At 41.2% G+C, this 26,861-nt stretch overlaps 1 protein-coding gene across 1 annotated transcript in view; it reads right to left on the reverse strand.

The window, feature by feature from the left end:
* The window catches only part of C4H10orf67 (chromosome 4 C10orf67 homolog), a 156,044-nt gene extending 151,249 nt beyond the window's left edge, over positions 1-4,795 (reverse strand). Inside the window, exon 1 of the mRNA XM_023548734.2 lies at positions 4,772-4,795. Coding sequence (XP_023404502.2) covers positions 4,772-4,795 — 24 coding nt within the window. The remainder of the gene's footprint in view (positions 1-4,771) is intronic.
* Positions 4,796-26,861: the final 22,066 nt, after the last annotated feature.

The raw sequence follows: 26,861 nt of genomic DNA on the forward strand, positions 1-26,861 counted from the left end.
TTAATATAAATGCATTTTTCATTCTTCCTTTTTAATTTCTAATATGGTAAATATCGGTAGATATAACCAACATAAACTAAAGCTCTTTGAGGTCCTCAATAATTGTTAAGAATATAAATGAGTCCTAAAACCAAGAAACTTGAGCATTGCTTCTTTAAGATCATCATAATCTAATACTGTATTTGATTTTCGAACTGTACTCCTAAAAAAATCTGTATAGGCCAGGAACAAGTATTTGTAAATGCTTTCTACAGACCTCTAATGACAGGCATGTCAGAGTAATCAGAAGGCCAATTTTCTGGATGTACTGTCTCTGTCATTGTGAACAAACTTACCACAACTATGTGTTTCTAAAAATCAGCTAAAAAAGAGAGCCACAAAAGCCCAAATAGAAATATCAGACTTTTAAGTGCAGTGTCTGTGCTTCCATCCTGGCTCCTCAGTGACCAGGTAGAGCAGACACTGGTGGTAGGCACCCCATGCAATCCCCCTCTTCTTTGTTTGCTGACAGAGTCTCGGCTTTGTGCCCCACAGAACTGAGGGGAGGGTGACCATATCCCCAGTGCCAAGGATCGCCCCGTCCAGTCTAAGCCCATCGTGGTGATCCTGTTCTTCTTGGCAGTGAATATTTAGGAATGAGCATGTAGCCCCTTTTTGGAGAATGAGACATGAGGTAAGGCCGGGGAGCCTGTGGAAAAGCCTTTTACACAGAGGAGAGGTTTCCTTCATGGCTGTGGACATTGCTATGCCTGGATCTGATGCTAAGAATTGCTGCAGTCAACTTGTGACCACGAGAGGGGCCAGCCAGAGGGCAAAGCCAGCACTTGGATGATGAACTTTTAAAAAGATGGAAAACATTTTGACTGACAACTTTGTTGTATCATTGATTCGGCTAGCTCTGAGACCTGTCACACTTCTGGTCTTCCTGTACCGTCAGGTAATAAAAGTACTTATGGTTAGGGATTTCTTTCAACGGTACCTGAAAGCATCCTAACTGATACTCTAGCTATGTGACTTGAGGTAAATTACTTAACCTTTGTGTGTTTTAGTTTCTTCTTACGGAAAATAATAGTGCATATTTCATAGGGTTATTGTTAAGTATGAAGTGTGCTAATACTTAGAAGTTCTTCCAGCGGTCCTTGTCATATAGTAAGCCCTCAAGATATGTGACTCATTATTATTGCCACAGGAGTCCCTGGGGGAGAGACACAGTTACATGCTCAACTACTAGCCAAAGATTGGTGGTTTGAGCCCACCCAGAGGCACCTTGGAAGAAAGGCCTGGCAATATGTTTCCAAAAGGTCACAGCCTTGAAAACCCTGTGGAGTGCAATTCAATTCTGCAACACGTGGGGTCACTATGAGTTGGAATCAACTGGATAGCAACTGGGTTTTTTAGTTTAGCTTAGTTTTGTTTTATTGTTGCTGTAATGGCTGTTGTTACTACAACCACTACTATATTTAGAAGCATGTTTGGGAAAAACTATTAAAGCATAGCTATATTCAACTATGGAAGGCTAAGTTTAAAGTAAAAAAAACTTCTTAACATTCAAAAGAATGTTTTTAATTAATGTCATGAAATTTTCAACTAACCTCCCATGCAGTCATCAATATTATAATGATGGCAGACTTGTGGCAAGCAACAGCATTATCAGAATGTGGTGGGGAAGCATTGCCAATGTTGTACATCTCAATTTCAACTAAAATTTCTGGGTTGTTTTCCACAGAAAATGTTATTTTAGTTTTGGTTTAGTTCATTTTACAAACTTATATCCTTCTCACTAACACAGTACTATTGGGAGAGGCAATCTCTATGGGCCCTGAGTTTCCCTGCAAGTTCTTTTTTAGCATGCCAAGAATCCAAAGCTCTGACTACTCTTCCTCCAGGCCATTTCTCAGGGCTGTGTTTGCAAGGAGAAACCTTGAAGGATGAGGTAACTCCTCCCCACTGCCAAGAAGCAGGCTTGCTTCTGCTTACTATAAGCGTAGTGAATCCTGCAAGCTCAGGGCTCCTTTTCTGGACTGCAACTGACTATGTGTACAGGCATCCATGATGAGTCTTTTCTGTCATCCCCTGTGGGACTTGGGAGGCATGAGGAACCAACACAAATGAACATAAAGCTCTGGCTACTGTTTTTGCCATGATAATAAATTTCTTTGTCTCTGACCCAGAAGTCTTGTGTTTTCTGCCAACAGTCATGAAACAGTAATAAATTAACTTGTTAGCTTGTAAACAGGGTAAGATCTCAAACCCTGAATAGCCCTCGACAAGTATCTGGCCCATAAAATCCCCTCAATAAATGCTTGTTGCATTGAACATCTTTAAAAATGACGAAGGATGAAAACAGAGAATCACCATTTGGCAACCAGCATAGAGGTGGTTGATTTAGGTGAGAGCTGTCAGGGGTGACTAAGGTTGGTCAGTGAAAGTTTGCTAATGAAAAGGAATTTTGTAATACTTCCCCACAAAGTAATAATTTATTACAAAGGGGGAAAAACAAAACAGAACAACCAAATTCATTGCCATCAAGTCAATTCCAACTCACAGCAACCTTACAGGGTAGTGTAGAGCTGCCCATTGGGTTTCCAAGGTGGATTTGAACTGCCAACTTTTTGGTTAGCAGCTGAGTTCTTAACCACTGTGTCACCGGGGCTCTGTTACAAAGGGGGGGGATGGCAAATTTAAGGCAGACACCAACACAATAAGGTCAAATTCAAAAGACCAATGGGAGGACATGACAACACGCACCTTCTAAATCTGATGCACTATGAAGAGGACAGCTTTGCTCCTTTAAATCCTTCCAAGAACACACTACCTGAGTTTGGTTATGAGGAAACATCAGATGGATCTGGGTAGAGCTGGACATTCAATTAAATGTAAAGTCTGTACCCTTAAAAAAGAAATGAGGATGTAAAAGAGAGAAGACTGAGGAACTGTTCCAGATTGAGGGTGTATGAAGAGACATGACAGCTAAAGACAACACAAATTCCTAGATAGGATTCTCGGCCTGAAAGGAAAAAAAAAAAATTACATTGGCACGACTTGAATGGTCTGTGGATTGGATGGTGGTGGTGTGTCAATGTTGATTTTCTGATTTGGAGAGTAATATGCTGGTTCTGATTATGTAGGAGAGTGTCCTTCTTTTTGAGAAAAACACACTGGAGGGCTTAGGAATGACGGGCATCATGCCTGCAGCCTGCTATCAAAAAGTTCTGAAAAAGACGAGTTGTGTGTGTGTGAGTGTGAATGTGTGTGTGTATGTGTGTGTGTACAGAGAGGGTGGGAGAAAGAGAAAGAAGAAAGAGAGATAGAGATAAGAAGCAGATATGATAAAATGTTAAGAATTGAGAAGTCTCAATGAAAAAAGGGGGGCATGGAATTCTTAGTTCTACTCTGACAACTTTTTTCGTAGATTTGAAATTTCAAAATAAATTATTTTTAAAAAATCATATGTATTCTTCAAGCAAGGCCCAACTCAAATTTCACCAATTTTACCCAAATCACTCAGTACATTTTGTCAATATTAATGAACACTGAAAATTAAAAGTTGCAATTTCAGTGAACCAAACTAACCCAAGCTTTTAGACGTGACTGAATTAGACCAGGCCTACTCAGAGCAAGCAGTTACCAAATAAGATCCCTTTGTGCTGTGTATTGAAGACAGAGTAAGCTGCTCTCCCACTTGGACATCAGGATACAACAGACACAATAACACTTGGAGTGTCTATGATAAATAGGAATCTGTGGAGCCTCTGGAAGCACCATTAAGAAAATCATAGCATAGACTTCTAGGATTTTGAAGGGAATCTTATGTGCTTTTCAGCATACAACTATTTTCTTTTTGAGAAAAAGCTTTTTACTTGCTACTGAGCCTTGATAGAGACTAAATGCCTAACCAAGAGTCATTAGGTGACCATATGGCCTGAGTTTCACATGATGAACTGACTTTTAACTGACTGACCAAATTGTAAGGTTAGGCATGTGCAGCTACAATCGATCCTCAAGTGGAAACATCATGTAAAGGACCAGGCTCATGCAGAAGGAAAGTAAGTTCAGACTCTTAACATTGACTTGGGCTGCATTGCCTCCCCATCAGTCCACACCTATGGCCTCATGGGAAGTTCCCAACAACCACTTGACTGAGGAAGAAAAAACTCAAGCCTGGTTAACAGATGGATTTGCTGCCAGAAGGTTGGTAACTATAGAACTATGGCCCCACTCAGAGATGACCCTGAAGGACGGCAGTGAAGGAAAACTCTCCCAGTAAATATACCTTCAAACAGTACCTCTGGGTGTCCACCTTTTCTGGACTGACAGATGGTCAGAAGTAGAGTCTACACTAATTAATGGGCAATTGCTAGAGGTTTGGTTGGATAGTCAAGAACGTGGAAGAACCAAGATTAGGAGACTGGTGACAAGAAAATCTGAGGAACAGTCCTGTGGATGAATCTTTTAGCATGGGCACAGACTGAAAAGATATTTGTATCCTAGCTTAAAGGACTCAGCAGCTAACTGAAAGGTCAGCGGTTAGAACCCACCAGCTGCTCCACAGGAGAAAGATGAGTCAGTCTGTTTCTGTAAAGACTTATAGCCCTGGAAACCCTATAGGGCAGTTCTACTCTGTCCTACAGGGTCGCTATGAATCAAAACTGACTTGACAGAAGTGGATTTGGATTTGGTTTGGACCCCAGGTGCATGCTCATCAAAGAGTATCTGCTGCAAAGAAAGTGCTCAATAACATAGCAGGCAAAATGACACACTCTGTGGATACCTGATAGTTCCTTTCCGTAGACATCCCATCGCTTGCTCAATGGAACAAAATGCCCATGGTGGCAGGGATGGAGTAAAAAATATAAACTTTCCTTTACCAAAGGATTCCTGGCTACTGTTACTGCTGAGTGCCTAGTCGGCCAACAGAAGAGAGCAGTACTAATCCTCCAACATGGCACTGTTAACCAGCGGGAACAGCCAGCCACCTGGTGGCAGGTTGATAACACTGAACCCCTTCCATTATGAAGGGGGCAGAGACTCATCCTCATGGTAATAGATTCATCCTCACTGTAACTGCAACATATATTCTGGATATGCATTTGTATTCCCTGCCCATAATTCATCTGCCAGAACCACCATCCATGGGTACACAGAATGTGTAATCCACCATCACGGGGTTTTGTACAGCATCACTTCTGCTCAAGAAACTCATGTCCATTGACTTAACTGGTCTTATCACATATCCCATCACCCAGAAGTGGCTGGCCTAATAGAAAGATGGAAGAGCTTATTGAAGAGCAGTCAAGGCAATTGAGAGACAATGTCATGCATGAATAGATGGGGTTCTGTTTTACAGGGTTCAGTATATGCTTTGAATCATTATGTTGTCTCTCCCAAAGTCAGACTACATGGGCCCAGAAATCAAGTGATGGAAATGGAAGAGGCTCCTCTCACTATTATATCCACCCATAATTTTTTTACTTCAGTCCCGGCAACTACAAGACCTGCTGGTTTGCAGAACTTAGTTCCCAAGGGTAGAATGCTTCTGTCGGGAAACATAATGACCATGAGACAGGTACCCGGACATTTTGGAATCCTCATGCCACTGAACAAAAACCAAAACGAAAAAAAGGTCACTCTACTAGCTGAAGCGATTGATTCTGATTACCAAGAGAAAGTTGGGTTGTTGGTACACAGTGGAGTCAAGGAGGGCTGTGGCTGGTACCCAGGGGACTCTCTGGGATGCCTTTGATATTTCCATGTCCAATAGTAACGGTTAATGGGAAAATAAAGCAGGCAAAAAAATAAAAAAATCAGACTATTGGAAACTCAGGATTTTCAGGAATGAAGATTTGGACCACCCAGCTAGAGCCCTGGTGGTGCAGTGGTTAAGAGCTCGGCTGCCAACCAAAAAGTCGGCAGTTCAAATCTACCAGCCACGCCTTGGAATCCTACGGGGCAGTTCTACTCTGTCCTATAGGGTCGCTGTGAGCTGGAATTGACTTGACAGCAACGGGTGAGTTTGTGTGTAGGTAGGTAAATAATCTTGGCCTGCCCGTACCCTTCAGCAAGTTTCCTGGCTACTTGACAATCCCTTCCTGCAGACCACCTCCGGTCTGTACCCTCTGGGAAATTTCTTTGCCACCAGCAGATTGTAAATTTCTGTGGCAGCCATATTCTCTTCAATGAGGTCTTAATCTTAGCCCTTGCGGTGTGGTCAGGGTTCTTTTAAACCCTTAGTTCTCTCCTTATTTACTCTTCCTCACTCCTGGGGAATAGCTGCTTTCTGCATTTGCTATTACCATACTCTTTAGGGGGCCCTGGGGCAATGCAAACAGTTGTTGGCGATTTGCTTTCACTCAGAGGTGCTTCCGAGAAAAGTCTGAAGATCTACTTCCAAAAAAATCAGTCACTGAAAACCCTATGTACATTTAACATCTCAGAGATGCAAATTTCCAGGCTAGAAATGCAATCCCTTTGCCTCCCCAATACTAAAGCACTCCTTTTTATTCTTCAACTTCATTTTTCATTAGCCTTGAATATATTTTTTCTTCCAATTTTAAGTAAAAGACCTGTTGTGTGTGGTAGACTTGTAGAGTGTACATAGTTTTTTATTACAAATATATAAATTTTCAAAATATAATTTAGAAACTTGGAATAATATTGTCAGTTACTCCTACTGGTGCCATAAAAGGAATATGTGCTGAGTAATATTTTAAAAATTAGTTCCAATACCTTTATAGATATTTCCTCTGGGTGTCTACAAACCAATATTTCCTATTTATTGAATGCTTAATTTCTACCATAGACTTTATTAAAATTTATGTATTAACACAAATATTTCTTCCCCAGGTAATCCTTCCAACAACCTCAGGAGAGGCATATTAACTTTCTTGTTTTGAAGATGTGGAAGCCAGGGCTCAAGGAGAGTAAGTAACTCCTTTCATAACATAAGTCTGGAAGTGGTGGATTGAGAACAGGCCAATGATTCAAAGGCCCCTCCAGTCTTCATACAATCTTTTTGTATGTCTGATTCAGAAAGAACCCTTCCAGTCCAAATTTTTTAGCATGATCAGTTCAAAAAGATCTGGCTCATTCAGAATCTAAGAGAAACAAGAAGGTTCATTCTTCAGCTTCCCTTAAAACTCCAGATGTCTCTAATCTTAGATGACAAACCCACTGCCTAGAATGGAAACCCACATCACAACAAATTAGCTAAGTGGTTTGTGCCTTCGCAGTCCTTATTTATAGTCTCAGGAATTCTATTTCTGAAATATACGTTGGTTGTTATATACACAAGGCAGTCATGAAAAGATAACAACTGTGCTTTTAAAATAAATAGAAAATTAATATATTTATTTTAGAAAACAGATTCATGAGTATTTATTAATGGCATGTAATTATACTTCTCACTGAATCCTAGAATAGTCTGTCCTAACAAATGCTCACTAACAAATTAGTCAGTGAAGATGTCATTAGTTATGCTAAACTTTCACTACAGTGCACACTATTCAATTTTAAATTTAAAAAGAATAGCTTTCCTTCCTTCCTATTCCAAGAATATGCAATTTTAGCATGTTCCAAGGTTCATAGACCTCTCCTCTATGTATGCTCACTTCCTAGGTGATCTTGCCAAGTCTCACTGCTTTAAATATCATCTTTGTGTCACTTCCAAGTTGATATAGCCAGCCTGGACCTCTCTCCTAAACTTAAGACTTATATAACCAACTCCCTACCTACCAGCCTATATAGATGTCTGATAGGCATTACCAACACATGTCCAAAACTAAGTTTGTGATATTGCCTCCAAACCTGTCCCTCTCATAATCTTCCCCATCCCAGTTCATGGTAACTCCATTCTTGTAGTTAATCAGGTCAAACACCCTTTGAGTCTTTCCCACTCCATGCCCATTCATCAAAAAATACTATCAGTCCTACCTTCAACATCTATCTAGAATTTATGTCTCACCACCTCTAACCACCGATACCACCACACTCACCCTATGCAAGGAATATTGTAATACCTTCTGTCTTAGTTACCTAGTGCTGCTGTAACAAAATACCACAAGTGGGTGGCTTGAAAGAACAGAAATTATCTCCTCTCAGTTCTGGAAGCTAAAAGTCCAATCAGGGTCTCTACCTGTGGATTCCTTCACTTTCTGGTCTCTCTGGGACACTTTTCTCCCTGATGTATTTGCATGGCTCCCTTCTTCAAGCCTGTAGGTCTTCACCCAAATGTCATCTTCAAGCAAGGCCCTCTCTGATCTCCCTATCTAAAATGACAAACCCCTCCCCACCTGCCACACACACAACTTCCTCTTCCCTCCCTGCTCCATTTTTTTCCTTTAGCACTTATCACTATCTAACCTACTCTATCATTTATTTACTTATCTCATTTATTGCTGATCCCTGACTAGACTGTCAGCACAAAGGCTGGACTTTTGTCTATCTTAGAGACTTCCATACCCCCAGCACCTACCTATGCCAGGACTGACATCAGCACTTCCGCCTCCCCAACTCACAGGGTGGCACCAGAAAAGTCCCTCTAGCACTCTGGGTGAAGAGAAATCAATATGGGCATCAGTGGTCCCTCTGTTCAGTCTACATATATTAATTGAGGACCTGGCACTGTCCGTCTGTCACTGAGCCTGTCTGGGTGTATTTTGTTGGGAGCTGCCCCACCACAGAATGCCATAGGAATCCAGGACAAGAAGACATTCCTATGAGCAAACAGCTAGAACAAGGTAGGCGACGTGTGTGCTTCTGGTGCTTACCATACACCAGCTCTAAAATGTGCTTTTCACAACCACCACTAAATGACAGCCAGCGTGTAAAAAATTACCTGGTCCGTTTTAACAAACATACCTATTTACTGCAGTTAACTGGGCAAGCTGAGTCTGGGCAGCACCATCTCATGGGGTTAGTCCCACCTCTGGGTTAGTACAGCTGGGTCCTTGATTCTTACCCATGAGCTGCCTCAAGTGCAAGGAGTTTGTCTCAAAAGGAGCCCATTTGGCCCCAGGAGCCTCTTGCCTGAGGTGTTTAAGTGCTCTCACAGCCGCTAACCTAGTGCTTCTCACTTAATGATTTTTTTAAAAAAGTTTTTATTTAAAAATACATTTCCCCAGAAACATCAGCTCTAAATTATCCACATAAACAACATAACTGAAGCAAAGGGGACAAAAAGGGTTAATGAAAGGGAGGAGCTATTAAAAGGATCAAGAATAACAAATAGTTATACTGGCAAACATTCATAGTGTGCTTTGCATACATGGTACTCTTCTAAACACGTTACACTGATTAATGTATTTAACGTTCACGACAGCCCTATCGAGTGGACATTATCAGCATTGTCATCATTATCATCGCTGTCTTCCCAGCGAGGGAACCGAAGCACAGAGAAATTAAGTCACAAAGAAGTTAAAGAATTTGTGCAAATTATGGGACTTGCAAAACGGTTGCCAGGGTTCGAATCCAGACAGTCTGGAACCGAGGAAGCCTGGCCCCACAGCTGGTGCTCCCAGCATACAGTAATACACTTAAGAAATGAAAACAGCAACCCTGTGACCTAGGAAGCCCGAGGGCGCGGGCCCAGGCAGCCTGAGGGCGGGCCGGGCTTGGGGGAAAGGGAAGCCGGGCACCGAGGCGGGAACTGGGAGGCGGGAAGGGCGGAGCCGGGAGCCGCGGACGCCGCGTTACTGCTGCGGCTCGCGGCCCATCACCTGGGGTTGAACTGGAAGAGTTCAAGGGTGGACTCGAGATTCTCGATGACCTTCCGGCACTCCTCCGTCTCGGGCGCGTCGCCCCAGCAGTCCCTCAGATCCCGGGAGCTGCCCATTGGGCCGTGAGCCTCCCCCGGAGCCGCGGGCTGGGAGGAGTAGGAGTCCTGAACCCGGCGTCCGTTACCATGGCGACTCCTGGGGAACCAGCGCAGCGCGGGAATCCGTCGCTGCAGGCGCAGCCGGCCGGGAGCGGGACCGCAGAGCGGGCTCTGGAGCAACGCGCTCCCGCTGCCACAACCCGGCCTGACTCATGGCATCTGAGTAAGCCTGTGCTTCCCTGGACGCCCACGTGCAGGGCTCCAGCCCTCAGCGCGGTGCCGAGGCTGAAGTGTCCCCGAAGGAAGCTGGACGGATGTGAATAACCCTGATGCATCCCACCAAGCCACCAAATTCTCCCTTGCTTTCTCCTCTCCTAAGGCTCTGAGCTCAGCTCCCCTTGTGGGCCCCGTGCAGTTGGGGGTGTTAACGGTTTGGATCGTGTCCCCCCAAAATGTGTTGTAAATCCTAAACCCCTATACCTGTGAACGTAATCCCATCTGGGAATAGGAGTTTCTTTGTTGTATTAATAAGACCGTTTACAGTATCAGTGTAGGGTATGTCTAAAACCAATCACCTGTGAGATACAGACGTTAGGCAGAGAAGGAAGCACAAAGGAAGAGAAGACACCCCCTCCATGAAGATCACAAGGAACCAAGGAACAGAAGGTGGAAAGAGAGAGGCGCTTACCCAGAGCCTGCAGAGAGAGAAAGCCTTCCCCTAGTGCCGGTACCTTGAATTCTGACTTCTAGCCTCTAACTGTGAGAAAATAAATTTCCGTTTGTTAAAGCCTCCCACTTGTGCTATTTCTGTTATAGCAGCACTAAGAAACTAAGACGGGGGCTTGTATTGCCCTGGTGGCACAATGGGTAAGAGGTCGGCTGCTAACCAAAATGTTGGCCGTTGGAATCCATCAGCCTCTCCTTGGAAACCCTTGCAATGAATTGCAATCGACTTGAAGGCAAAGGTTTTGTTTGTTTGTTTTGGTATACTAAGACCTCTCCAGGCTGTGTTAGACTGCTTTTCTTTGCTAAAGGTCACCCTCAGGGAGGATGAAAAATAATGAACCATTTCATAACAATATCAAGACATAAGGAGCCCTGGGCTGTAGGAACAAGGTCATAGTAAAAGAACAGAAGGCCTGATGAATGGCCTACACCTGCCCCTTTACCAAGCATGTAGGTGGCCTTGGGGGAAAAAAAAAATCTCTCTAGAGATCAAACAAGCCTATATTCCTAGTTAGGAGCCTGTGTAGTGCAAGGGGTTTGCTGTAAGCTGCTAACTTAAACGTTGGCGATTTGAACCCAACCATGGGCTCCCCGAAAAAAAGGCCTGGTGACCTGCTTCCCTAAAGATTACAGCCAAGAAAACCCTGGGGAGCAGTTCTACTCTGTAGCACATGGGGGTCTCCATGAGTTGGGGGCCTGACTAGATAGCAGCTAAAAACAACATTCTTAATAATATAAAGGTTGGAAAATAAGGCAATAATATTTTAAGCTATACTATGGGGTGTGGAATTCATTTTGACCAATTTTCTACAGTAATAAGATAAATTTCTTAGTAGTGAAACTGCTCTTCATCTTTTGTTTTAAATTGTGTATCATTCATTGAGAATTGATAGAAGACACCTATTACTGACAGTACATCTTTTTCTGGTCTCAGAATTAAGTATTCTATATCTCCATTTCTACATATTGTCTACAGGAAAATAATTCGTTTTCTTCTCGCCTTTATAATAATTATGTGAAAAAGAGGCTAATTTGTAAATTGGAGGCTCAAAATAGAAAAAAAAAAATCACTGCACATTGTCACTATTCTTATATTTAAAGACAAAGCTGAAGAGCCCCAAATGCCAAACTAAAACCACAACCAATACCAACATACCCTTCTGTGAAGGTTTGCTTTCTTGGGGGAGGTGAAGAGATCGGCAAAAATAATAATTTTTTTTCTCTATAGAGGTTTTTAATTTCAAAATCTAACTTTAAAATCTAGTTTATATCCTTAAGAAATTTTTATCGTAGCATCTAAAAGCATTTTAAAAGAAAATTATCTATCTACAATATTTTGGGTTTTTTTAAGTGATTTTTTTTTTTTACCATAATAAATCTAAAAATTTTTAAATAAAGAGTAAAATGCAGAATTAAATTGAAAACCTAATCTGTTTACAACTGGGCTGAGATAGTGAAGAATGTGACAAGCCTTTGGCTCTTCTGCTACTGCAATTATAAATGAATATTTTAAAACTGCAGAGGGAGATTTCACACTGTATCTGCTGCGTCATCAGTCAGCTCTCTGCAGCCTTGTTGACTGATATGGACCCAATAGTTGCACTACCCCCACAAAAACATTTCCCGAGCAAAACATATTTGTGTAAAACCATGCTATAGCATATCAAGAAGTTTCAGATTTCCATATCTAGGAGACAAAGTTATGATCATGATTGTTTCTGAAACTATTTACTGCACGACACTCCTCTCCTTGTCAGTTGCCTATATTTTATCTCTAAGGTGTTCTGGCTTCTGAAATTGTTCACTTTAGATCATATTCTCACCTATAGTAACTGGTCGTCACTGTCAATACATATTTGTCATATTAAATCAGGCCTCTCTTATCACATGATAAATTCATTGATGATTTTTAGTGAAAAGTTCATGAGCACTGGAGTAAAAAAAAAAATACTGTCTCTGAAATGTACTCTTGTGGGCAAGTTATTTAACATTGCTGAGCCTCTGTTTCCTCACCAGTAAAAACTGGACAACTTAACTTCCTCATAGGTGGTTGGGAGCAATCTATAAAGCAAGAAAAGCACATAGCACAGGTCAGCAAACACACCACGAGACATGTCCACCCATTAGGTCTTCAAGGAGTGTGTGTTCCTTCCTTCTCGGTCACCACTAAGGAATAGAATTTTGATTTTTTCATTTTTTAAACAGTTGATTATTTCACAAGCTAAAATAATTTTTTTCCTTGTAAATTAATAGGACTTAGAACACAGTTTTAAAAATTGAGAATGCTTCTCTGAAACTAACTTATAAATATAATGTCTAAGAAAATATCACATACCAACTATTAAAAGTGACCATATCTCAGATTAAATAGCATGAGGATTTGATTAAGAGTCAAGTGCTGACTCTAAACACAGTAATTTATGTATTCCATTTGGATATTATCAGTTCTATAGCGTAATAAAAGCCAAGAGGTTTCAGTTTAGGTTTGTAATTTAAATTCTTTCTAGATAGTCATCATATGTAAAGTGCTTATTTTTCTTTTATCACCAGCTGTAATCTATGATTATGTGGTACACTCTGTTATGTAAACTTATTTTATGTCATGCTTCATCCATAACCAAAGTTCTTAAATAAGGGCTTGGGAAAGGAAATAGCGAGGCTTCTCGCCAGGACAATCTTATGCTACTACCAATAAAATATCACTGAATCTTTTATGAAACACTCCTAGGACTAGATCACTTTAATTTTGCTGCAATGAGAAAACCTACCCACTCTTGTAAAAAGCCTATCAGTAAGTGTCACCTGGCAAAGTTGAAAACCAGAATTAGATTCACACTAGGGAATTTGGCAAAGAGTGATCTTAACATAGAATTTGAAGCCCTTACTGCCAAATGTCATTCTGTATTGTACCCATTGCCATCAAGTTGATTCCAACTCAGACATACCCTACAGGGCAGAGTAGAACTGCCCCATAGAGTTTCCAAGGAGCAGCTGGCGGATTCAAACTGCCAACCTTTTGGTGAGCAGCAAAATGTTAACCACTGCACCACCAGGGCTCCTTGAGCACTGTAGGAAGGGTTTTTCTCTGTTTGGAGATAAATTAAGATTATCAGCCTTTAAAAAAGAGATTAGTCAACCATTTTGATCAGGGCCACGATAGATGGATCCTGATAGAATGGGAGAAAAATGTGGAACAGAACCTCATATTCTTAAGAAATCCATACTTACTGGACCAGTCGAGACTGGAGGACTTCCCGAGACTATTGCCATGAGATACTCTTTATATCTTGAACCAAAACTAGACCTTGAGGTAAATAACAGATTGGCTCATAAAATAAAGAATATCATCCACGAGTACCACGCTTCTTTTAAAAATCAGCCATACGAGACCAAATGATCAACAATTACTTTAAAACAAAGATGAGAAGGTAGATTAATGAAAACGGAACAACCAGAACAGAAATGAGAATGTTCACACATTGTGAAGAACGCAACTAATGTCACTTTCTTAGTTATCTAGTGCTGCTGTAAAGGAAATACCACAAGTGGACAGCTTTAACAAACAGAATTTATTCTCTCACAGCCTAGGAGGTAGAAGTCCTGTGGGTTAGCTGAAATGTTTGAGAGCTACTCCCTACCTGCATGAACAGAACATAAGAATCTAGCAAGGCCTGTAACTTAAATCATGAGGGATGCTGCTTAAAGCTTGCTCCCTTAACAGCCCTTTGTCCAGACATTGGTTTCTAGTGGCCCGGTGCTTCCCAAAGGGCCCAGGATCTTGCTTCTGGAATGTTGTCAGATCTGCTTCATACGAACCATTCATGCCAGCTGGTAGTTGGAACACCAAAAAGGACGGAAGGCAGGACTTCATGGAGCTCACAAAACAGGTTGCATAAACTGTTTGTGGCCTGCTTGTTAATGATTTTTTTTTTTTTTTTTTTAATAATTATCTAAGAGTTGCTTTCCTTATAACCTGAGAGTAAGATTGGGAGAAATAGCTAAGCTTTACTTTCATCAAAGTCCTTCAGAGGGTAAAATCCCTACCCAAAAGAACCTAAGAGTTGTGTGTGACCAAACTAGGTCAGTGTTCTGGGAAGACCACAAAAAAAAAAAAAAAAAACCCACTGCCGGTCTAATCGATTTCTACTCATAGCGACCCTATACGACAGAGTAGAACTGCCCCATAGAGTTTCCAAGGAGCACCTGGTAGATTTGAACTGCGGACCTTTTGCTTAGCAGCTGTAGCACTTAACCATTACGCCACCAGGGTTTCCACAAGAGATAATAAACGCTTCCTTAACATTTTTTTTTTTTTTTTAACATAATTGATTTTGATGCGTAGGGCAGAGGCTTTGTCTGTCTTACTCATCCTTGTTTCCTCAGGGCCCAGACAGCATCTTCCATAGTAGGTGTTCAAGAAATACTTATCAAATAAATTCATAACCGAGTAAGTTGCTTAAGAAAGTTATTCCTAAAGAATTGTGCACCTTGATTGTTGGCACCAGAGAATCTGGCAGGAAAGTCCTGTCGGCGACTCCCAAGAGGAAAGACTGAGAAATTAACCCAGGATGCCTGGGCTTGATGGCTGCAGGAGACAGTTCACTCTGAGAGAGAAGTAGAGATTTCAGGCTAGAGAAGCATTAATGCTCTGCTGTCCCATCCATTATGAAGAAGAAGGAAGTCCCCACCACCAATTTATAAGTGAGGAGAGGGGAAGCATGGCAAGTGATAACTTCCCATCCAAAAATTCTGGGTCTAGGTTCAAGCCACAAACTGAAGAGATTGGCCCAATGAAAAATCAACAAATTAATCAGAAAAAAAAAAACAATAATCAGAGGATAGCCTTATTCTCTTTGCAGTTGTTCCTTAGTATCAATAATAGCAAACATAAGAGAAGGACTGAGAATAATAATTATTACAACACGTCCAATATTTACTGAACGCTTACTACATGCCAGGAACTTTTCTAAGCACTTTCTACATTACTCATTTAGTATATTACCCTTAATTTAAACAGTGAGAAAACGGAGCCATCAAGAGATTCAGTTACCTGCCCAAGTTCATACAGCTCCAAAGTGGTAAAACTGGACTCGGAACCCATGCTGCCTTGCTCCAGAGCCGACATGATTAATCATGATATATTGCCTTATCAAACTGTCATGAGGAACAAATTATTTCAGATCTTCCCACAATGTTAGCTTTGGCAAAGGCCTAAGAAGTGTCTCTAAAGCTGTCAAGCACATATTAGTAAATTAATTATGAACTAATTTTTGCTGTGGTTACCGTAGAGAACCAAATACCTTAACTGCTGCCCAACCAGAGCTCATTAGCAACCTGCAATATGCAGGTGACACAGCTTTGCTTGCTGAAAGCCAAGAACTTGAAGCACTTACTGGTAAAGTTCAAAGATTGCAGTCTTCAGTATGGATTACACCTCAACAGAAAGAAAACAAAAATCCTCACAACTGGACCGATAAGCAACATCATGATAAACGGAGAAAAGATAGAAGTTGTCACAGATTTCATTTTACTTGGATCCGCAATCAACATCCACGGAAGCAGCAGTCAAGAAATCAAACGACACATTGCATTAGGCAAATCTGCTGTAAAAGACCATTTTAAAGTATCAAAAAGCAAAGATGCCACTTTAAGGACTAAGGTGCGCCTGACCCAAGCCATGGTGTTTTCAGTAGCCTCGTATGCATGTGAAAGCTGAACAATTAATAAAGAGGACAGAAGAAGAATCGATGCCTTTCAATCATGGTGTTGGTGAAGAATATTGAATAATATATCATGGACTGCCAGAAGAAAGAACAAATCTGTCCTGGAAGAAATACAGCCAGAATGCTCCTTAGAAGCAAGGATGGCAAGACTTCTTCTCACGTAGTTTGGACATGTTATCGGGAGGAACCAGTCCCTGGAGAAGGATATTCTTGGTCAAGTAGAGGGTCAGTGAAAAAGAAGAAAACCTTCAATGAGATGGATTGACACTGGCTGCAACAATAGACTTAAGCATAACAATGATTGTGAGGATGGTGCAGGACTGGGCAGTGTTTCATTCTGTTGTCCATAGGGTCTCTATGAGTCAGAACAGACTTGATGGCATCTAAGAAACTAATAACAAACCAGAGCTCAGTTATCAGGGAAATTCTCCTTTGTGCAATATTTATGGGAACAAGACAATGTGCAGCCATAGTAGCTACAAAGCCCATACCTAAAACCTATTTACTTTACCACCAGGAAACCGTCTGAAACTTTTACTCTCTATCATTATGTAAAAGTCTATATTTTGAGATCTGCTTTCTACCTCTAGAGCAGGTTAGCATCAGCCAGTCGAAATAGGGAGATGGGCTGCTGTAGGTATTAGTACATGGCAGCAATGAAAAGTAATAGCTGGCAAAAGCACCAAAAAATTATAAAAATCCGAAGCAAAAATTTAAATAACATGGGGGGTTTAGGCTGTTGCAGGCAGCAAACCTCTGCTGTCAGGGGTCCTGAGGACATAGCTGGAAAATAAGCAAAGCTCATAATAATAAGTCATCAAAATATGTGTCTATGTTTACTATATGCTTTTAAAAGGCAAATACATGTGTAATTTAAAACAATTAAAACTATTATCTAAATTCTAAACCCTTAGCTATCCCAACTTGATTTATTCTTGGGGGAGAACAAGAGGGTTGGGAATAGCTGAGATCGTATTACATCCCTTAAAAAAGTTAAACTTTTTGTAACTTGCATGAGACTGCTCTATGTTGCTTGGGTCTTAGAATTTTCAGAACTCAATTGACCTTAGAGATGGTATACTATGAGTTCACTGGCTCAAGGATGTATAGGTAATTAGGCCACAGCTAGGTCTAGAATTTCTTTATCCTTAGATACATCACAGTGCTTGTATTAGTCATGACAGGCTAGGTTATGCTGTGGTAACAAGCAATCCAAAATCTCAGTGGGTCAACACAACTCAAGTTAATTTCTTGCTTACACTGCAAGTCCCAAACAGCTGACAGGGAGCTCTGCCCCATATAACTACTCAGGCACCCAGGTGATAGAAGCTCAGAGAACTTACCAATTAGAGTTCTAGAAGTAAAGGCAGCAGAATTGGAATGGTGGACCCAATCACATAGTAAATACTTAGCATTAAGTTAGGCACTGGAGAGAATACCGGGGTAAGGTGTTGCCTTCTGGAACCTTACAAGCTAATTGAGAAGACAAAATAACACATGTGAAACAATACAGGCCCATACAATACAGTATAAGGTAGTCCCCAACTTCTGTTCTGAAGGCTTGGTCTAAGTTGGTTCTAATATAAGTGAAATACCTCTTTTTTTTTTTTTAATTTTCATTATTTCCTTTTATTATCAGTATCTTTATGAATACAGCAATGTTTTTAACAGTATCTGCAAGTGAACATCTGAGAATGAAAACATCAGCAAATTACATGCTGCTGCATCGTACGTAGTGCATATTACTAACAATAAGGATGTTGGTAAGTGCGGTTCCGAGTGACTGGACTATGCCGTAAATCGGGGACTACCTGTACAATGAAGTGTTGGTTTGTATAGTAAAGACACTAAATTATAAAGAAAACAAAATTTTTAGAAAAAATGAGTGACCTCTGAAAGGGGAACATCTAGTGAGTATTTCATGGAGAAGCTGATCTAGAGCCAGGGCTGGAAGCCTGAGTAGAATTTGCAAAGGCAGAGAGGAAAAGGGAGTCAATGCTGAAAACGACATGAGCGAAGGTAAGAGCGTGCGTGTTCCTGGGAAAGTGCCTCACACCTGTTGTGGCACGGCACGTTGTGTTATTCTTAGTTATGTACGTGGATAGTTATCCACTAGACTGTGATCGTCTTGAGGAAAGGACCAGTCTTTGGTGGAGCAGATGTTGCATTTGGCACGTAAAAGGTGCTCAAAACCGTCTGTTAAATTATATGGTTTAAAAGTTTTCCTTCAGATAGTCACAGGTTTCACAAAATTTTCTTGAACCTGTTTGTTATCAATTAATTTTAAATGGAAGATTACATTCCTAATTTTTTTTCCTTCGTAAATTAGCATTAAGATTCAGACTGTTATACTAGGAACCATGCCAAGCAGTTTTGTACCACAGGCAAAATACCCAAGTAACAAATAAACACGCTCTTTTGTTACTTTTTGTTATTCTACTACCCGGGGAGAAAGTTCGAGTGAAATCTAAACTATGGCCAAACAAGAGGATTTCCCAATTCAGCTCATTTCCCCTTGAATAATTCATTGCCAAAGTCCCTTTTACCTGCCACAAGCCTAGACTAGAGTTTCTTATTGTGTCTTAATGAATTTTAATTGTACTCCTCCCTATCATGACATCAACAGTGCCTCATTTACTAGTATATTTTGATCCCTTTTAATAATTCTTTAGACACCAAAGCTTGACACAGGTTGTAGTTTTTGTTTCCTGTTTTCATGGTCTTCCAAGGCTACTGAGCTCAGTTAATTAGCTCATGGAGTTCACAAGTCCAAGAACAGGGGCTTGGCTCCTGAGTCCTTCTTTCTTCCTCGGCCACAGATGGCCATCTCCACAATGCAGTCACGTAAACGTGCAGCTGAAGTACTGGTTAGTTGAAGGGACGAATTGCAACTGCTGAATATGTCACTCCAAGAACTTGACTTACTGATGAAGGGCCATTAGCCTTTAATTTATTATGGGGACAGCAATCAGCACAGTTCGAAGGCTCAGTCTCCCCTCCTTATAAAAAGTAGATGATGATTAATATAAATAACTACAAAGACTGTGTACCACCACTCAAAAGCAAGACCCAAAGTTATGTGTGCCCTACGATTACAATCATATAAAGTTACCTCTAGTTGTAATAGTCGAGGAATGAAAGGGAAAAACAGAGATTAAAAAAAAGAGAAAGAAAAACAGACAAAATAAAAACCAAAACAACATAAGGAAGAAAACGATTATGTTAGGGAAGTGGGATTATGAGCAAATTTATTCTTTTCTCTAGATTTTCTTTTCACATTGTTGTTATAAATAAACCAGATGTTCAAAAATCCTCTAGACTTCTGGGATTAGCCTTTCCTTTCATGTTCAAATAAAACAGCTACCCTTTGGTGACCCAATTATTTTCTCCTTTGAATTTTTTGTTGATACCATGTGTTTTCACTAATGGAAGGCATGCTGATTAAAGGACCAATTTTGAATTTTTGCTATGATTTAGGGGCCTTGATACCCATTATCTGGGATCATATATGTCCCAGCAGACGATGGATGCAGTAAATCTTACTGATATGAGTCAATGAGAAAATCGGTTTTTAATTTTTTTTCTTAAAAATTTACAAAACATGAGGTAAAACACGAAGACACCTGGCAATGACTACACATATATTTATTCTAGTCTCCTTCTTAGCCTGTTTATTATTTTTCATGAAACTTTTCAAAACATGGTACAGTGCAGCTTTTCTTACTTTAAAAGCAGTACTTCCAGCCCAAATAAATAAAGTCAAGGGATTTTTTTTTTTTTTTTTATCTCAGGAAAATTACCACTACAAGGCATTCTTCATTACTGCAAAAGCAGTACTGACAGGCTAAATAAATAAAGTTAAAGAAATTTGAACCTCAGGAAAATTATCACTAGTATGTATTTTTCATGATAACAAAAGCGATATAACAGCTAAGAAGCTGAACAATCTGCCCTGGAATACTGCAGAGCTGCTCACAGTAGTGCATGCTACCTGCTACACGTGGAAGCAGTGATTGGGCCCTAAGATGGAGTGTGGGATAAGAATAACTTATAGGAGCTCAAGTCTCTTGAAAAGTACCACTACCATGCATTACTCCTTATTGCAAAGGCATTTTATTTGGTGTTCAGAAGCTAGAAAAGCAGAGAGCCAGTAATACCTGGAAATAATGAATGGCGTCAAGGAGAAAATGGACACTGTGACTGAATGAAGACTAAGGATAGCTTATTTAAGAACAGAGTAACTGGGAAACATAGTGAGGAAGCTTATCTCACAGAAATAAAGGCAAACCTGCCAAAAGTTTAGAAAATGCACACATCCAGGAGGCATCCCCTAGGACAATGCTCAACCTACACAAAAATGAGGCTCCAACCCAGGGTTCTTGAGTTTCACACATTTCAAAAGGCTCCCACCTGGAGGCTAAATGTGTTAAAATAGGGCCTCCACCTTCTCAAAGAACTCCAGAAACATAAAAAGTGGTTGGGATACCTTATGGCCCACAGTTACCAAAGGGTTAACCATCCATCCCAGTATTTTCCTGAGATTAAAAAAAAAATTCCCAGCATGGATGTAGCAGAGGAGAATTTATTCTCCTGCCCTTGTTCGTTTCCCACTTGCTTTGTTTGAAGTCCATTCTCAGTACAGCTCCCCCCTAAGCAGAATACCAGCATCTTCTTCAATTCCAAATCACTATTAACTCAAGGCTATTAACTAATTAGGCAACCTGGGTGGTGCAAATGGTTACTCACTTGTCTGCTAACCGAAAGATTGGAGGTTCGAGTCTACCCTGAGGTGCCTTGGAAGAAAGTTCTGGCAATCTACTTCCAAAAGGTCACAGCCGTTGAAAACCCTGTGGAGTTCACTTCTAACCTGACACACGTGGGGTTGCTATGAATTGGAGTCAGTTCGATGGAAAGTGGTATTGGTGTTATTATTATCTTGCCAAACATTTGAGGAAAAAGAGGAGGGTTATAGCACAGCATATATAACACAAAACGACCTGAAATTAAATATTAGACATCACTGGTTTTCAGTTCACAGTCATTCCCACTGCAGAGAATTTTTCACTGTTGTTTTTTTTTTCCTCCAGGCCCCAGTCTCCCACCATGGTCTTCTGCCTTCTTTCTCCCCATGGAGATTCTTTTTCTTGTTTCAGAGCCACCTCACCCTTCCTTTCTCACCCCGCAAGCCTTCGCCCACTCTGGGGACTCAGAGGTACCTTCCCTGGAGGACATGACGCTGCAGCTGAGTTTCAAAGGTTGAGTAAGAGTTAGCAAGTGAAGAACAACAGAAATGGCGTCCAAGGCAGAAGGAGGAGCATGAACAAGGCCATGCAGATATTAAACAGCATTATTTGTTCAGGGAATTACAAGCGAGTTAACACTGCTAGCTGGTATGTTTGATGCCAAGATTGATGATGAGGGGGAAAAGATAGGTCTTGGGCTTTCTCATGATCAAATGTCTGTTTTAGATTGTTCTAACTGCATTTTAGAAAATGGATTTAAGTGTAGCAAGTTTGGAAACAAGGAGACTTGAAGAATGCTACAGATGGGATGGTGAGAGTGGGAGGAGGTAGGACAGAGTTAGCAGGAGTGAGACTAGAGGACAGAGCTTCTGGTTAAAGGTAAACACAAGCAATTAAATCTAGTCCATCATGAAACCTCACTAAAGCAGTAGTGAAGGATTTATATTAAACAATGCGAACACTCAAGGACTAAGAGAATAGGAGAGGAGTCAATAGTCATAAAATATTGGATGCAGGAAAGCAGAAGGATGAGTGGTAACTAACTCAGCTGACTTGAGAAGGAGCCCTGGTGGCACAGTGGTTAAAAGCTACAGTTGCTAACCAAAAGGTTGACAGTTCAAATCCACTAGCCACTCTTTGGAAACCGTATATGGTGGTTCTATCCTGTCCTATAGGGTTGCTATGAATTGGAATCGACTTGATGGCAATAAGGTGTTTTTTTTTTGTTGGTTGGTTGGTTTTTACCTCTCTGGGGCTATTGAAAATTCTCAGAGAAAAGAGCCAAAGATACTGAGGTTGGACGTTTCCCAGGGAAAGTGCCAGTCAGATCACTGCCCAGAGAAGCTTATAGTCAACTTGTCTCACCTCCAGCAGAGAGCTTACAATCGTCTTTTTAGTTTCCAGTTCTCAAGTAGAAGCAGATTGCCAAATATCAGCACAATTTTGAGGAAAGCCTGAAACAAAAAAGACAGAGAACTAACTAAGCATGAAGGAAAAAAAAAAAAAAAAAAAAAAAACTCAGAAGAAACACTGTGAACAAAATGAAAACTGGATGAAAATCTATCATTGATGTTCCCAGTTAAGAGAGGACATTGCACTGGCTGGTGTTTTGGGAACTGGAGATAATACTTCACATCATCTGATTTAGCCTCACTTGCAAAGAAGGGCCAGGTGAATAGGGTATGTTATGTTATTATTATTTTTAGGTACTATTGAGTCAGTTCTGACTCACAGCTACTTTGTGTACAACAGAATGAAACACTGCCCAGTCTTATGCCATCCTCACAATCGTTGTTATGCTTCAGCCCATTGTTGCTGCCACTGTGTCAATCCATCTCACGGACGGTCTTCCTCTTTTTCACTGACCCTCGGCTTTACCAAGCATAATGTCCTTCTCTAGGGACTGGTCCCTCCTGATAACGTGTCCAAAGTCCGTGGGATGAGGTCTCGCCAGTCTCAATTCCGAGGAGCATTCTGGCTCTACTTCATAATTCAAAGGTATAATTCAAAGGCATCAGTTCTTCTTCGGTCTTCCTTATTCATTGTCCAGCTTTAGCATGCAGAATAGGGTGTAAGGAGAGAGAATTAAATTCATCCATTTAACCACTTAATTTACCTACAGGTACTCAGTGCCCGTCACTGTGCTACACTAAGGATCCATCAGTGACAAGGCTGACATGGAGTTTACCATTCAGATTAACACTCATTCTCCATCTTTCCACAGCACAAAACATTCTCCATACCCTTTTCATTTTCTAAACTGCAATTAGAATAGTCTAAAACTGACATTTGATCATGAGAAAGCCCAAGACCTGTCCCTTCCCCTCATCTCCACCAGTCTTGGCATCAAATGTACTAGCTAGCAATGTTAGCTTGCTTGTATTCTTCCTCTTAGAAATTCACGCTGTGTATCCTGTATTATAGGCTCTGAGAAAACCTGCGTTAAAAAAATTGTAAGCATATTTAATCCCCTGTGCGTCGTTGGTGGCGCAGTGGTTGAGCTTGGCTGCTAACCAAAAGGTCGGCAATTCGAATTCACCAGCGGCTCCTTGGAAACCCTATGGGGCAGTTCTACCTTGTCCTATAGGGTCACGGTGAGTCGAAATCGACTTGATGGCAATGGGTTTGGTACTTAATTGTTTTGTTTTGGGTTTGTTTTTGTTTTTCCTATCAAAGTCTTTTCCCTCCACCCCATAGATGCCTATTAACATCCTTGGAACATTTGGGGAAACCACCACCTTAGGATATAAGAGAAGTTGTGGCCAATGGCAGTATTATGAATTTAATTGCATCTCTCCCAAAAGATACGTTGAGGCCCTAGCCCCTGGTTCCTGTGATTGTGACCTTGTTTGTAAATAGAGCCTTTGAAGATGTTATCAGTTAAAATGAGGTTACACTGGAGTAGAATGGGTCCTAACCCAGTATGAGTGGTGTCCTTATTGAAAGAGAGGAGACACAGAGCCAGAGTGACACTCTGGGAAGAATGTCATGTGAAGATGAAGATAGAGATTATAGTGATGCCTCTACAGACCAAGGAATGCCAAGGATTGGATTGCCAGGAACCACCAGAAACTTGGAAGAAGCAAGGAAAATCTTCTCCTAGAGACTTCAGAGAGAATGCGGCCCTGCCAACACATTGACTTTGGACGTCCAGCCTCCAGAACTGTGAGACAATACATTCCTGTTGTTTTAAGCCACCCAATTTCTGGTTCTTTGTATGACAGACCTAGGAAATGAATAGGTGGGCGAAGTGCAGAAAGCCATGACTGTGTATGTCCCAGCTCCTTCTCCTTGAGCTGTGCCTCTCAATAGGGTCATTGTGACTCCACACCACTGGGCTGTGTAGGCTTGAAGACAGAACATCAGCAAGAACCTAATGACCATAATGTGGAGCTCTGCAATGAGAGAGTCTGCAGGAAGACTAGGTGAAATGCTCTGAAGAATCACAAAGACTAAAAGCTTTTAGCTGGTGTTGGCCTACAGTACTAAGCATAAAACAGTACTAAGCATAATCACCAATGATGAGAGAGAATCTTACACAAAAGTATCAGAATTGGCACTTCCCAATGGGAACACATCTTTGGAGACAGTTCGCTTGTAATGCTGCCTTTTGCTTCTGCTAAAGCACAGAGCTCAGGTCTGGCCCTGGCACTTCTAAGCTGCATGAGCTGGTCAAGTCTTCTAACTGCTCTCAGAATGCAAAATGTGCCAAAACACTTGGTAAACTCCAGTTTGCCTTATAAATATTGATTATTGCTTTCATTCATGGAACTACGCTGGTCTTAAGTTCCTGCCCCCTCCCTTCACTTTGTGTTCATATGAAACAGTGGAAGGCAATCTTCTGCACTGATGATTCCCAGGGCAAGTGTCTGGTACCTGGAGCCCCTGATAAATTTAGGATACAGTCTAAATTTCTCCCTCTATAGTTTCTGCTTAGTATCTCGGCTCTACACTAGGGCTCTACACTAGGTGCTTCACTGAATCCCATTCAGCGGCTGGTGGCCCCCTCTTCACGCTCCAACAGCTTCCATTTCTTGGGACTTGCTAAGCATGAGTAACTGTTCCCATGATAATCTCCACATTTCAGGTCTAGCCATTTGCTTGTCTCTCTGGTCTTTTTTTTTTTTTTTTCCTATCCAAAGACTTTCACCTCAACATTCTACACATCACTTCTAGATTGGTCAGTCTTCTTCCCCATGAGTCTTTATAATTGCCCATCTCTATGCACAGCACAGGACGAAGCCCAACCCCTTAGATCTGACATCTAAAGTCCTCCCAGGACAATCCCATACTTATTCCTTATGCATTTTACATAGCAGGGCCGAGACTTCCATCCCTAGAAAGGCTGCTTGCAAGGTTGGTATTTGGCTGATATCAAGAAACCTGGATTTTGGGAGGGTTTGTTGCTTGCATGTTGTTATAATGCTGGAAGCTATGCCACCAGTATTTCAAATACCAGCAAGGTCACCGATGGTGGACAGGTTTCAGTGGAGCTTTCAAACTAAAACAAACTAGGAAAAAATGCCTGGTGATCCACTACCAAAAATAAACCAATGAAAACACTATGGATCACAACAGAGTATTGTCCCATATAGTGCTAGAAGATGAGTCCTCTAGGTTGTAAGGCACTCAAGATACACAGTGGCTGCACCAATGGATAACAATTGTGAAGATGGCTCAGGAATGGGCAATGTTTTGTTCTGCTGTACGTGGGATCACCATGAGTTGGAGCCGACTCAACGCAACCAATAAAAAGCCACAACCCTTATTGACAGGAGTGGCTCACTGTGTCCAAACTGTTTGTACAATGTAGTTTATGCTGAACGACTGCTTTCTTCTAGGAGTCTGGAATTTTGGTATGTGCTAGGCAAAGGGTGTCTATGTGACCACCTCCAATAAAAACCCTGGGCACTGAGTCTCTGATGAGCTTCCCCGGTAGACAACACATGGTGTCACAACTTACTGCTGGAGGAATTAAGTGTATCCTGTGTAACAAACTCTACTGGGAGAGGATTCTGGAAGCTTAAACGTGGTTTCCTTCAGACTTTATACCATGCACCTTTTCCCTTCATTGATTTTTCTCTGTACTCTCTCACTGTAATAAACCATAGTCATGAGTAAAAATATGTGTTGAGTCTTATGAGTCCTCTTGGTGAATCACTGAACCTGGACATAGACTTGGGAACTGCCGACACATTACTCTATTTTTTATTCTTTATTTCTCTCCATGGATTTTGCCCTCTGGTTCACTCCAAACCCAACTTGTGCATGTCTAGCTGTGTGTCCTCACTCATACAACCTCCCTTTCCCAAGTATCCCTAGTCTTTCATGGTTGAAGGCTCCCGATATGGATTGAATTGTGTCCCCAGAAAATATGTGTTGTAAATTCTAACCCCTATACCTGTGATTATAATCCCATTTGGTAAGGGGTTTTCATTGTTATGCTAATTAGAAAATATTAATGTAGAGTGTGTCTTAAATCAACCCCTTTTCAGATATAAAAGAGAGCAGATTAAGCAAGCACAGAGGGGAAGATACATGCCACATGATCACCAAGGAACCTAGGAATAGAAGTTGAAAAGAGACAAGGGCATTGCTCCAGAGGGGACTGCAAGAAAGAGATTTCTCCCCAGAACTGACATCTTGAATTTGGACTTCTAAGCCTCCTAAACTACGAGAAAATAAATTTCTGTTTGTTAAAGCCACCCACTTGTATTTCTGTTACACCAGCACTAGATACCTAAGACAGCTCTCTTCAAAGCCTACATCAAGTCTTACCTCCACCGAGTCCTCCAGACTGGGCCAGCCTTTGAGGATGCTTCCTCTTCTGAACATCTTTTAATGTCTATTCCATTTGAC

This window comes from Loxodonta africana, chromosome 4 (genome assembly GCF_030014295.1).
Source record: "Loxodonta africana isolate mLoxAfr1 chromosome 4, mLoxAfr1.hap2, whole genome shotgun sequence".
NCBI classification, from domain to species: Eukaryota; Metazoa; Chordata; class Mammalia; order Proboscidea; family Elephantidae; genus Loxodonta; species Loxodonta africana.